General features: G+C 38.6%; 1 protein-coding gene across 40 annotated transcripts in view; it reads left to right on the plus strand.

Annotated features, from left to right (window-relative positions):
* The window catches only part of LOC309811099 (regulating synaptic membrane exocytosis protein 1-like), a gene marked incomplete at both ends in the record, with an annotated part of 218,126 nt that overhangs the window by 13,402 nt on the left and 191,787 nt on the right, over positions 1-12,937 (plus strand). For 39 of the 40 annotated variants that reach the window (XM_082633680.1, XM_082633678.1, XM_082633645.1 and 36 more), the window contains one exon: positions 12,496-12,595. The exons of the other annotated variant lie outside the window; for it this stretch is intronic. In XM_082633680.1, coding sequence (XP_082489806.1) covers positions 12,496-12,595 — 100 coding nt within the window. Of the gene's footprint in view, positions 1-12,495; positions 12,596-12,937 lie in introns of those variants that run through there. 40 annotated transcript variants of the gene reach the window in all.

Consider the following 12,937-nt stretch of genomic DNA (forward strand, 5'->3'; position numbering starts at 1 on the left):
AGATGAGAGAATCTGGAGAACAGAGAGTTAGAGATAAGTGTATGAATATTCTCATCTAAAATGTTCAAGATCCTGTTCAAATTTTAGGCCAAGAAATAGAGGATTAAGCCCACTTAAAAATAGAAATATATAAGGAGAAATAAAAGTATAGGCTTTTGAAAGCAAAACGATATCAACAGTGAGCTAAAGTCTCTTCTTTCATTGGTTTTTACCGTAGATAACATCATAAAATTGGAAATCAATGGATAACATCCCAAATAAAGCAGTCAATGGATAGAGGAAAATTATTTAAAAATTAGAGTGCTTTTCATTAGAACAACTAAGAAAGTAAACACTTTAAAATAAGCTTGCGAAGTGGAATTGACAGTGTGGGCAGAAAGACCATGAGGGGAAATGAGTTATTGTAGCTACATCGCAAGCCCTTATTTATTCTAATTTTCATCAGGTGCATGTGTGAAGTTGATATCCATTAACATAGGAAAACGGAATATTGCTGTCTAACATTCCCTTTATTAAGTTGTGAGTAACTCGTTTTGGTGTCTTCTGGGACCTCACATAATTTTACCCACCAGAACCTCAGAACAGCGGTGGATCTACATGGAACTCTGACAGCCTTGCCGTCTCTTTGACCTTTTATACATTAATCTTTCACTGATTCCTACTGTTGCTGTGGGAAAGAGAAATTTAATTCTCCCTTTCAACTACCGAAAGAGCCAGGATTTAGAGTGTTAGATGCTTCGTTTTAGATGCCTTCCAGGGAGTCTGAGAACTCATTTCTTCTTACAGTGGGTATGAAATGGACGTTAGCTGTTTTAATCATCTGTGTAATTTACATATTAGAAAGATACTGAGGGGACACAAATAACTGTGTTGGGGGCTCTGAGCTGGCATGCTAATTCCTAATGTTCTAAGAATATGAGATAAGAAAATTTGGGGAAACATCATGGTGAAGAGCTGGGTTTTTCAGAGTTACAATTTCTGCCTAATATATAAATGGCTGGAAAGTGTCCTTGACTCTAAAACAGGAGCTCTGACTAAAAAGAAGTTCTATAAAAAGAAAAGAAATTAAGTCTGTAAATCTAACCTGATTATATCCAATAATATTTCTCCCAGATTAATCCATGGCTAGAAATATTAGTCATTTAGTTACATCTGAAAGAGATTTCTATTCTGGAATCAGGAGACACTCAGTTAAATCTGGGTTACGTCTCATTTTCAAAACTAATCATACAAATTTGACATGTATGCTTGCAATTTTAAAAGTGGAGTGTTTGAATGGATGTACAATTAAAGGACAGTTTAAGGGGAAACATTTGTGCTTCAAAGTGCGTTTAGAAAAAGATTTGATATTGAAGATTTCAGTGCCACCTATTTTCTCTCATAAGTTTGTGCTTCAACAGCCTCTTAAAATGCAGAATCATACTTCCGTGTTTGTGACCCACTTTTTCCAGTGAATGAAAATGTTGTCCTTACTTTGGGTTCAATTTCACAGAATAACCGAATGTTAGGCCTGAGAGAGACTTCGGAAACAAACAAAGAATCTCCCCTTTCACACGCTGCTGAACAGAGAAGGGAAGATGGGGGGTGTTAAGTCACTGGATTCCCTGCCCCTGCCGCCATTTTCCATTTGCAGCTGGGAGAGCTTGGAATGCATCCTGGCCCCATACCATCCCACCAGACCTCTGAGAATGAACACTTAAGTCAGTCCTGATGCTGTTCTGTCCTCAGTTGAGGCCCAGCCCTAGCAATCTGGTTTCTAGTGTATTCCAGAGACCAGGCCCCCGGTTTGTGACTAGTTTTGGTTACTAGATCCACGTCCCTGGACGCTTGTGGCTGAGTCCAATTCTGTTGACCAAGTCCCTCTGGAACTAACACTTGGCCCTCACCAATCCCATCCAGGAATTAGGAGCTGGATCCCTGGATGCTGACTCCCTGATCCTGACTGCCGGATGGGAAATCCAGATGTTACCTTGTGTGTCATTCTTCTTCCTATGTTACGGGGCATCTGACTCTTAACTGCTGTTCTGCATTGAATAGTTACTGCCTATGGCCCTCTTCTTTGAGTGTCTTGTTCTACCTCCTAAGCTGAACTTCTGCATTTGGATCTTTTTAAAAACACCTGTTCCATACCAAGGGACATATCTAATTTTAATTCCGATAAACTCTTCTGCGGCTGATGTGTACACAGTAAGATTGTATCAGTTTCCTAGGGCTGCTGTAACAAGGTGCCACAGACTGGGTGGTCTAAACAACAGAATTTGCTTTCTCCCAGTTCTGGAGGCTGGGACTGCAGCATCTAAGTGTCGGCACGGTTGGTTCCTTCTGAGTGCCATGGAAGGACCTGTCTAGGCCTCTCTCCTTGGCTTGTGCTTGGCTGTCTTCTTCCTGAGTCTTCACATTGTCTTTTCTCTGTGTGTTTCCACATTTCCTCTTCTTACGAGGACAGCAGGCATGTTGGATTAGGGGCCATCCTAATGAAATCCTTTTAAACTGATTATCTCTTTAAAGATCCTATCTCCAAGTATGGTTGTACTCTGAGGTACTGGGGGTGAGGACTTCAACATATGAATTCTCGCAGAACACAATTCCATTCATATTTTTTTTACATCTTTATTGGAGTATAATTGCTTTACAATGGTGTGTCAGTTTCTGCTTTATAACAAAGTGAATCAGTTATACATATACATATGTTCCCATATCTCTTCCCTCTTGCATCTCCCTCCCTCCCACCCTCCCTATCCCACCCCTCCAGGCGGTCACAAAGCACCGAGCTGATCTCCCTGTGCTATGCGGCTGCTTCCCACTAGCTATCTATTTTACGTTTGGTAGTGTATATATGTCCATGCCACTCTCTCACCTCGTCCTAGCTTACCCTTCCCCCTCCCCTCCATTCATATTAATAGTATTTGCAGGAGGAAAGAGACCAAGGCCTCCGCATGTTTGTGTTCATACTAATGAACATGGTAAATACTCCTGTTTGGAGTTTGTCTCCATTGGTTTTCATCTGTGAAAAGTATAAGATCCTCAAGAATCTTACTGGGTAGTTACGTTATGAAGAGGAAGGCTGTCCAAGATCAGGAAGACACAGATAGTTTGAGGCACTGCCAGAGACTAGACCCCTTGGGCATGTTTCTTAACCTTGGTAAGCCTCAAGTTCATCCTGTTAGGAACTTGGAGTAAATAACTCTACACATTCTCTGGAGTCCTCATAAAGATTAAATGAGGTGATGGGTACGACTCTGTGTCCCTGATACACAGCAAGTGCTCAATAAGTGGTTCTATTTCTGTGACACCAAATAGGATATATAGATAATACATGTTACAGGAACTAGGGGGAAAGCTGGGATGCTGAGCCTATGTGTTAGAGCTGGGGAAGAATTTGGCAGGAAGAATAGATGTGGCATTTGAGTCAGAGAAATAGGCCTGAGCAATGAGAGATGGGTAATTTGATAGGGATTGCATTGAATCTGTAGATTGCTTTGAGTAGTATAGTCATTTTCACAATATTGATTCTTCCAATCCAAGAACATGGTATATCTCTCCATCAGTTGGTATCATCTTTAATTTCTTTCATCAGTGTCTTATAGTTTTCTGCATACAGGTCTTTTGTCTCCCTAAGTAGGTTTATTCCTAGGTATTTAATTATTTTTGTTGCAATGGTAAATGTGAATGTTTCCGTAATTTCTCTTTCAGATTTTTCATCATTGATGTATAGGAATGCAAAAGATTTCTGTGCATTAATTTTGTTTCCTGCAACTTTACCAATTTCATTGATTAGCTCTAGTAGTTTTCTGGTGGCATCTTTAGGATTATCTATGTATAGTATCATGTCATCTGGAAACAGTGACAGTTTTACTTCTTCTTTTCCAATTTGTATTCCTTTTATTTCTTTTTCTTCTCTGATTACCGTGGCTAGGACTTCCACAACTATGTTGAATAATAGTGGTGAGAGTGGACATCCTTGCCTTTTTCCTGATCTTAGAGGAAATGCTTTCAGTTTTTCACCATTGAGAATAATGTTTGCTGTGGGTTTGTCATATATGGCCTTTATTATGTTGACGTGGCTTCCCTCTATGCCCACTTTCTGGAGAGTTTTTATCATAAATGGGTGTTGAATTTGTGAAAAGCTTTTTCTGCATCTATTGAGATGATCATATGGTTTTTATTCTTCAATTTGTTAATATAGTGTATCACATTGATTGATTTGTGTATATTGAAGAATCGTTGCATCCCTGGGATAAATTACACTTGATCATGGTATATGATCCTTTTAATGTGTTGTTGGATTCTGTTTGCTAGTATTTTGTTGACGATTTTTGCATCTATATTCATCAGTGATATTGGTCTATAATTTTCTTTTTTTGTAGTATCTTTGTCTGGTTTTGGTATCAGGGTGATGGTGGCCTCATACAATGAGTTTGGGAGTGTTCTCTGGTCTTGGACTTTTGTTTGTTGGAAGATCTTTAATCACAGTTTCAATTTCATTACTTGTGATTGGTCTGTTCATATTTTTTATTTCTTCCTGGTTCAGTCTTGGGAGGTTATACCTTTCTAAGAATTTGTCCATTTCTTCCAGGTTGTCCATTTTATTGGCATAGAGTTGCTTGTAGTAGTCTCTTAGGATGCTTTGTATTTCTGCAGTGTCTGTTGTAACTCTTCCTTTTTCATTTCTAATTTTATTGATTTGAGTCCTCTCCCTCTTTTTCTTGATGAGTCTGGCTAATGGCTTATCAATTTTGTTTATCTTCTCAAAGAACCAGCTTTTAGTTTTATTAATGTTTGCTATTGTTTTCTTTGTTTCTATTTCATTTATTTCTGCTTTGATCTTTATTATTTCATTTCTTCTGCTAACTTTGGGTTTTGTTTGTTCTTCTTTCTCTAGTTCCTTTAGGTGTAAGGTTAGATTGTTTATTTGAGATGTTTCTTGTTTCTTGAGGTAGGCTTGTATAGCTATAAACTACCCTCTTAGAACTGCTTTTGCTGCATCCTGTAGGTTTTGGATCATCGTGTTTTCATTGTCATTTGTCTCTAGGTATTTTTTGATTTCCTCTTTGATTTCTTCAGTGATCACTTGGTTATTTAGTAATGTATTGTTTAGCCTCCATGTGTTTGTGTTTTTTACATTTTTTCCCCTGTAATTGATTTCTAATCTCATAGTGCTGTGGTCAGAAAAGATGCTTGATATGATTTCACTTTTCTTGAATTTACTGAGGCTTGATTTGTGACCCAAGATGTGATCTATCCTGGAGAATGTTCTGTGAGCCCTTGAGAAGAAAGTGTAATATGCTGTTTTTGGATGGAATGTCCTATAAATATCAATGAAATCTATCTGGTCTATTGTGTCATTTAAAGCTTGTGTTTCCTTATTAATTTTCTGTTTGGATGATGTGTCCATTGCTGTAAGTGAGGTGTTAAAGTCCCCCACTATTATTGTATCACTGTCAATTTCCTCTTTTATAGCTGTTAGCAGTTGCCTTATGTATTGAGGTGCTCTTATATTGGGTGCATATATATTTATAATTGTTATATCTTCTTCTTGGATTGATCCCTTGATCATTATGTAGTGTCCTTCCTTGTCTCTTGTAACATTCTTTATTTTATCATCTATTTTATCTGATATGAGTATCACTACTCCAGCTTTCTTTTGATTTCCATTTGCATGGAATATCTTTTTCCACCCCCTCACTTCCAGTCTGTATGTGTCCCTAGGTCTGAAGTAGGTTTCTTATAGACAGCATATATATGGGTCTTGTTCTTCTATCCATTCAGCGAGCCTGTGTCTTTTGGTTGGAGCATTTAATCCATTCACGTTTAAGGTAATTATTGATATGTATGTTCCTATTACCATTTTCTTAATTGTTTTTGGTTTGTTTTTGTATGTCCTTTTCTCCTCTTGTGTTTCCCACTTAGAGAAGTTCCTTTAGCATTTGTTGTAGAGCTGGTTTTGTGGTGCTGAATTCTCTTAGCTTTTGCTTGTCTGTAAAGCTTTTGATTTCTCCATCGAATCTGAATGAGATCCTTGCTGGGTAGAGTAATCTTGGTTGTAGGTTTTTCCCTTTTATCACTTTAATTGTATCATGCCACTCCCTTCTGGCTTGTAGAGTTTCTGCTGAGAAATCAGCTGTTAACCTTATGGGAATTTCCTTGTATGTTATTTGTTGTTTTTCCCTTGCTGCTTTCAATAATTTTTCTTTGTGTTTAATTTTTGCCAATTTGATTACTATGTGTCTTGGTATGTTTCTCCTTGGGTTTATCCTGTATGGGACTCTCTGTGCTTCTTGGACTTGGGTGGCTATTTCCTTTCCCATGTTAGGGACGTTTTCAACTATAATCTCTTCAAATGTTTTCTTGGGTCCTTTCTCTCTCTCTTCTCCTTCTTGGACCCCCTATAATGTGACTGTTGTTGTGTTTAATGTCCTCCCAGAGGTCTCTTAAGCTGTCTTCATTTCTTTTCATTCTTTTTCCTTTATTCTCTTACACAGCAGTGAATTCCACCATTCTGTCTTCCAGGTCACTTATCCGTTCTGCCTCAGTTATTCTGCTATTGATTCCTTCTAGTGTATTTTTCATTTCAATTATTGTATTGTTCATCTCTGTTTGTCCTTTAATTCTTCTAGGCCTTTGTTAAACATTTCTTGTATCTTCTCAATCTTTGCCTCCATTCTTTTTCCGACATCCTGGATCACCTTCGCTATCATCATTCTGAATTCTTTTTCTGGAAGGTTGCCTATCTCCACTTCACTTAGTTGTTTTTCTGGGGTTTTATCTTGTTCCTTCATCTGGTACATAGCCTTCTGCCTTTTCATCTTGTCTATCTTTCTATGAATGTGGTTTTTGTTCCCCAGCCTGCAGCATTATAGTTCTTCTTGCTTCTGCTGTCTGCCCTCTGGTGGATGAGACTATCTTGAATTAGTTGTTTTCTTAGTGGAGAAATAACTCATGTCCATGACTGCAGGAATCTATGTATTTAGGCCGTAGGTTAATAGAAAAAGCTATCATTATTCACCAGATAGCATTGCTTGAATTATAGTTCTATAAAGACAAATAAATATATCCCCTTAATGGATTTTGAACTTACCAATCAGATTTTAAACGGCCATCATATCAAAGTGAAAACGCCAAGTAGCACACCATTTGAAACTATTTCCAGTTTATAGTTACAAGGTTGCCTAAGCTAAGGAAATTAAAAACAAATAGAGCCAATTTCCACTGCCAAAAACCTATAAATGGTGGATCTAGATAACATTTATTTAACAAGGCATCACTGAGTTTGCATAAAAGAGAAACATCCAAATGCCAGAAATGAAACTGGAAAACCATATACACAAGGACATGGGGTGATGCTTCAGCAAGGCTTCTGGCTGAATGAAACCTCATGGTGCCTGGGGCTTTGATCAGCCAAGGGCTGTGAGGGGCAGTGCTGCCCTGCACGAGGCAGGTAATTGGAACTGGAATCTCTGCACGAAACCGTGATCCTCCAAGAGCTTCCCCCACAATGAAAAGAAAATTAATATGAAACTTCACACAGCTCGGGTAAATGAGGAACCTTGTTTTTGTCTGAACCCTGGGTGAAAAAACAGTAAATCTCTTGTAAGAAATTGAAATCACATTTTCTGTTCCTAAGGTAGATTTTGTAGACTGAATTTATATTGCCTACATTGTTATTTAATCTCAAGGCAAGAAATTAACATTACATTTGGTCCTTGGTCAGTGATATCTTCAAGCTCAAAAGACTTCCATTCCCTTTTAATCAATGGCTTAAGTTCCAAAGAACAGACAGGTGCTAAGAAATGGCCCCCAGAGAACCAATGTTTGGGTTTATCAATTGGATTTCTTTTTCTTTTGACATGTTTTCTGTGTTTTACAGAGCAGGGCAGTAATGGCTGAAGCATTTACACCAGACTTTAGGCTGAAATGGTCAACTTCTGATTATCCTTTAAAATATCTCAGCACCAAGAAAAGCACTGAATTTCACTTCATTTTATTTGATTAATGTATGTTATTGTAGTATAGTTGATTTACAATGTTGTGTTAATTTTTGCTGTACAGCAAAGGGATTCAGTTATACACATATGTACATCCTTTTTCACATGCTTTCCCTTTATGGTTTATCACAGGGTATTGAATAGAGTTCCCTGTGCTCTACAGCAGGACCTTGTTGTTGATCCATCCTATGTATGATACTTGGCATCTGCTCACCCCAGACTCCCATTCCGTCCCCCTCCCCCCTCCCCCTTGGCAACCACATGTCTGTGAGTCTGTTTCTGTTTCATAGGTAAGTTCATTTATGTCCTATTTTAGATTCCACATATAAGCGATATCCTATGGTATTTGTCTCTGTCTGACTTATTGCACTTAGTATGATCATCTCTAGGGCCATCCATGTTGCAGCAAACGGCATTAGCACTCAATTTCCACTTGTCCCGCTTTGCTAGGTCTCCTCTAGGAAATGTGTAGCATCAATCAGAGGATATGGATTGAGGAAACATTCTGTGGTGGGTGAGTTGGGCTTACAAAGTAATCACTGCCCATAGCAGTGATTTACCTTTTCTTTCTCTCTTGCCTCTCCCTTTCATAGCCCACTCATCTTTTCCCCTAATCTCCCTAAAGAGATCCTCCCTGAAATGTTCCCACCACACCTTGGCCCATATCCTACCACTACCTGACCTTTTGGCATATTTGCTATTCGGATCCCCTTTATTCTATGCCCAGATAAAGGTATGGATCATGGTCTGGGAGGCCTAGAACCACCAGCTTAGAAGACAACACAGATCAAGGAAAGTGGTGTGACCAGTTCTCCCTGGGAGAGCCCTTTCACTCACACACTGTGAGACAGAACAGCAACTTTCCTAGGGGACCTGTATTCATTTATACAGCAAATGGTTTCATTAGAACAACTTGAAAACAATGATTTTCATGTGTGTATTTCAGAATTTCAGGGTGATTTGAAGTCCAGAAGAGACTTGATAGCATCACATTCTTTCTGTGTTTTTTTACCTTTTAAACTCTGAGTGTTTTTTTACCTTTTAAACTTTCTCAGGCTGGACAGTTTATATACGGAGTTGCTTCTCGAATCCAACATATCCTTGTGGGAAAACTATAAATCCTGATAGGTTGCAACCTTATGACTCAGGAAATGGCAAGTGTGAAAGAAGCTCTCAATCCTGGAAAAAAAATGAGTTCGATATATTATTTCCCCAAATCCTAACATTTTATTCATTCTCATGTCTTTAGAACTAACCTTGCCTGCTGTAATGCTACTGTTATCCCCACAAAGGCCCCTAGTTGTATTTTGAATGTTGCTTTATTGATTTATTACATATACAATTAGGATTTCCCAGAAGATGTCATTTGAACTTTGTGTTTTGTTTTGTTTGTTTTATTGTAACTTAGAATCCCCCAGAAGTTTTGTTTCAGTGTGGTATGTAGATCTCAGTAAATGGAGGACCTTGATACAGTAGCATATCCATGTGGGTCAGGAAGGGAGGGTGTCTGAGCTGGGGCTTCATGACAGCAGAGTCACAGACATCCCAGCGACAGAGCAGGACATGGGACAGTGCCTGTCCCTACAGAAACTGCCCGAAAGGTCTATGTGGTCCTGAACATCAACTCTGAATCTACAAAATGGAATCCAATACTTACCTCCCTTGCTTTTTGCTTAGGGTGTCTTAACAAATCAAAATAAACAGTATTAATAACATAGCATTTCTCCAACTAGAATTTCTGCAAAGCAGTGAGAGGTTTAGTAAGTGTGATGCCAAAAATAAGTGTTTGTGCTCAAATATCAGTAAGTTTGGCCAGTGCTAACTTTGGCTACAAATTTCCTTCATGTAGGACTTCTCACCACCTTTCATGGATGCGGTGCGTCCTGAATACATTTAATCAGGGTCACTTTCATTGTGCACCATCTGTTAACATTTCCATAAACTGTTGTTCTGAGGTCAAGGCATGGAGCAATGCCAGAGCCTCATGAAGGACCTCAGCCTGTAGCATCCTGTGCCTTTTAACAGGTGTAGCTTCATTGATCTCAATCACAAACCACCAAGAGCACAGTCTTATACTAATACTAGGGAACATTAGTTTCCAAATTTAAAGATGTGTGATCTAAAGCAAGATTAGCTTCAATTATTATTGTCATTCAGATTCTTCCTCTGCCACTGATGAGATGTGTCACTTATATGTAAGCCTCAGTTTCCTCCTTTGTAATATGGGAAGAATAATAGCATTCAACCTTCAAGGCAGAGACCTGGCTTAGCTTTCTTCTCTTTACTTTAGTGCTTAGTATACTCAATGTTCAGAATTTTTGCTGGATGAAAGAAATTATGAATGCATGCATGCAAGGATCAGTGCAACTTGCAAGGAATAACAAGATAAAGTCCAGCATAGACTCTCCTTTTAAGGCCTACAGGGAAATGAAAAACAATGAAGAGGTCCGTGTGGATTGGGTTTAGTCAATGGAAATATCTCAGAGCATGAACTTGTGTTTATGGCATAAAGTTTCATAGAGAATGTATTCTGCTACTGGTAAAGATTAAGAACCTTGATTTTACTAAGAGGATATGGGGTTTACACATGTATAGACTGGCAGACAATATATTTATCCTCTTCTGCCCAAAGTTTGTCCTGCTGTTGATTCTTAAGTGCCGATGCATTAAAACAATACAGTGTGGCTCACAAAACAGGTAAAACCAGTAGAGAGAGTGGCAAGGTGTTATTTCCACCTGGACGGTCTTCTGTCTGTAGCCCCATAGAGAAGTAGATGCTTTACTTACATCCCATCAGGAGTTTGCAATGTAGTTTATTAGTTCATTATTTAAAATTACTCAGTATATTTGTCTACATGGAAGCATACCTTGCTTTTTCTATAAGATATAATTGTGAGCAGTCAAGGACATTACATAGACAAGTCTGTTGGGGAATAATATATACATTTACTATGCAGTATTTCAGTGCTACTTTCCTTAATACACTAGTATTATATAGAACTTAGAAATTCAATACATATCGATTATTACTTCAAAGTGTGCTAGTAAGAGATTTGGATTTTAAATCAGGTTTTTTTTGGATTAATACTAGGACTGTGGAGGAAAAAAAAACACCTGATTTCCAGAGTACTATATGGGATTAATATTTCAACATTAACAATATTGGCATTTGATTGTAATAATTTTTACCTCTATTTTCTACCTGTTGTATTAGTATTGAAGTTTAATTTGAATATGAAAGCTTGGTGAAGTGGAAGCATGGGTTGATGATGTGGGAGTTTAGTTTCCAGGACAGACCAGTCTTGGTATTTACTTCATATTTGTTTCCATAAATGGTTGATTCTCTTGTAATGCTCTCCATCCTGGTCACCTCTCAGATTTGTTCTACAACCCATGAACATGCTTTAGGAAATATGAAATACCTGCATATACATTATTTTTACAATTTACAGCATTATCTGTATTAAAATCCAAAAAAGTAATGATTACCTGCACATTCGTATGCTTAAATTAAAATTATGTGTACCTCTTGTTTTCATTATAGTAGAGGAAAATATAATCCTTTAATTCCTTTTTTTCCCATAAAGTAGGAGTTTGCATCTTATCTAAAAGAAGGTATAGCTCTTCATAGTCTGGAACTGTTGTACCCTGTCACATATAGTAGAAAAAAATCCCAGAGCCATATATGTGTGTGTGTGTGTGTGTGTGTATGTATACAAATATATATATATATGTATATATATGTATTTGCCTCTGCTAGGAAAATACAACAATAGGAAGAGGGAACCTACCTTTAAAAGTTTATGTAATAGGAGGAAAATATATAAAGAATATATAATATGCACAAAAATAGCCTAACCTCAAATATTTCTTCAGGAAGAAACAAAACATTTTTTTCTTCACAAATCAGAGCTGTAATAATAAGGAATGCTCTTATTTAATTGATTTTAACAGTATTTCACAAAAGCAGAAGAGTTATGCTTTAAGAAGTCATCCTATGGGCTAATGGCCATTTGGTTGTCATAAAAGTCCTTTATTTAGCCCTCTCCACAAATAAGTGCACAGCAGGAGAAATGACACTAGTTAGAGTGACTGGGGGATAAGTAAACAGAAGGAATGGCTAGGAGCAGTGTCATCTGGCAGAGAGCTTATTTCCTGAATCCCGTGGATCTGGTTAAAAGCCAACAGAGATGCCAATATGCTTCTGCTCAGTAAGTGCTACCAGGCTCCAGGCCACTAGGCCTGGAGGCTTGTGCACGGTGTCCTATCCAGGCGGTGCCTGCGTAGCTGCTCAGTGCCCGCGATGACCTGAGCCGGTCATGCAGAGTGACTTTCTCCTGCTCAACCAGCATCCCTTCGTTTCCATCTTCTGCTGCTCCTGACCTCCGGGTGGTTCAACAGCCTAAGCTGAGGGCAGAGGAGCCACTGTGTGCGCTTCCTGGATGATCCTGAACTTGTTTCAAAGCCAGGCTGACAGTCCCCAGGCTGGATTTCTCTGCGAGTTGCTGTCATGTGTGCCCCCGGCCTACCCGTGTCTTCAGAAGGGTGGGAAGACGTGAGGGCTACAGACCCTGAAGAGAGGACCATGGAGGCCCCGAGAGCAGGTGCCGGTAAGCTGGACCAGAGTCTGGGGCATGGGAATCCCACTTCATTGTTTCTTCTGGTTGGACGCAAGTCTGTGTTTAACGCTCCCTCTCTCTCTGTCTTTCCTCAGTAAATATTCCCAGTGTGTGTCAGGTAGGATGTGATTTTGTTCCATTTTCTCAACAGAGCTAAGTTTCCAGCTACCAACTTGATCGTCAGTCTTTCTCTCTGAAAAGACATGATGAGATTTACAAGATAGCCCTAAATACTTTAAGATGACTAATCAAATTTGTGATTTGTTTTCTTGCGTAATAGCTAAGTCCAGAAGCATGTAAATATTAAATGTCACTGTTCTCTGAAAATAAGGG

The sequence above is a fragment of the Mesoplodon mirus genome, assembly GCF_964341445.2.
Source record: "Mesoplodon mirus genome assembly, chromosome: 10".
Lineage (NCBI taxonomy): Eukaryota > Metazoa > Chordata > Mammalia > Artiodactyla > Ziphiidae > Mesoplodon > Mesoplodon mirus.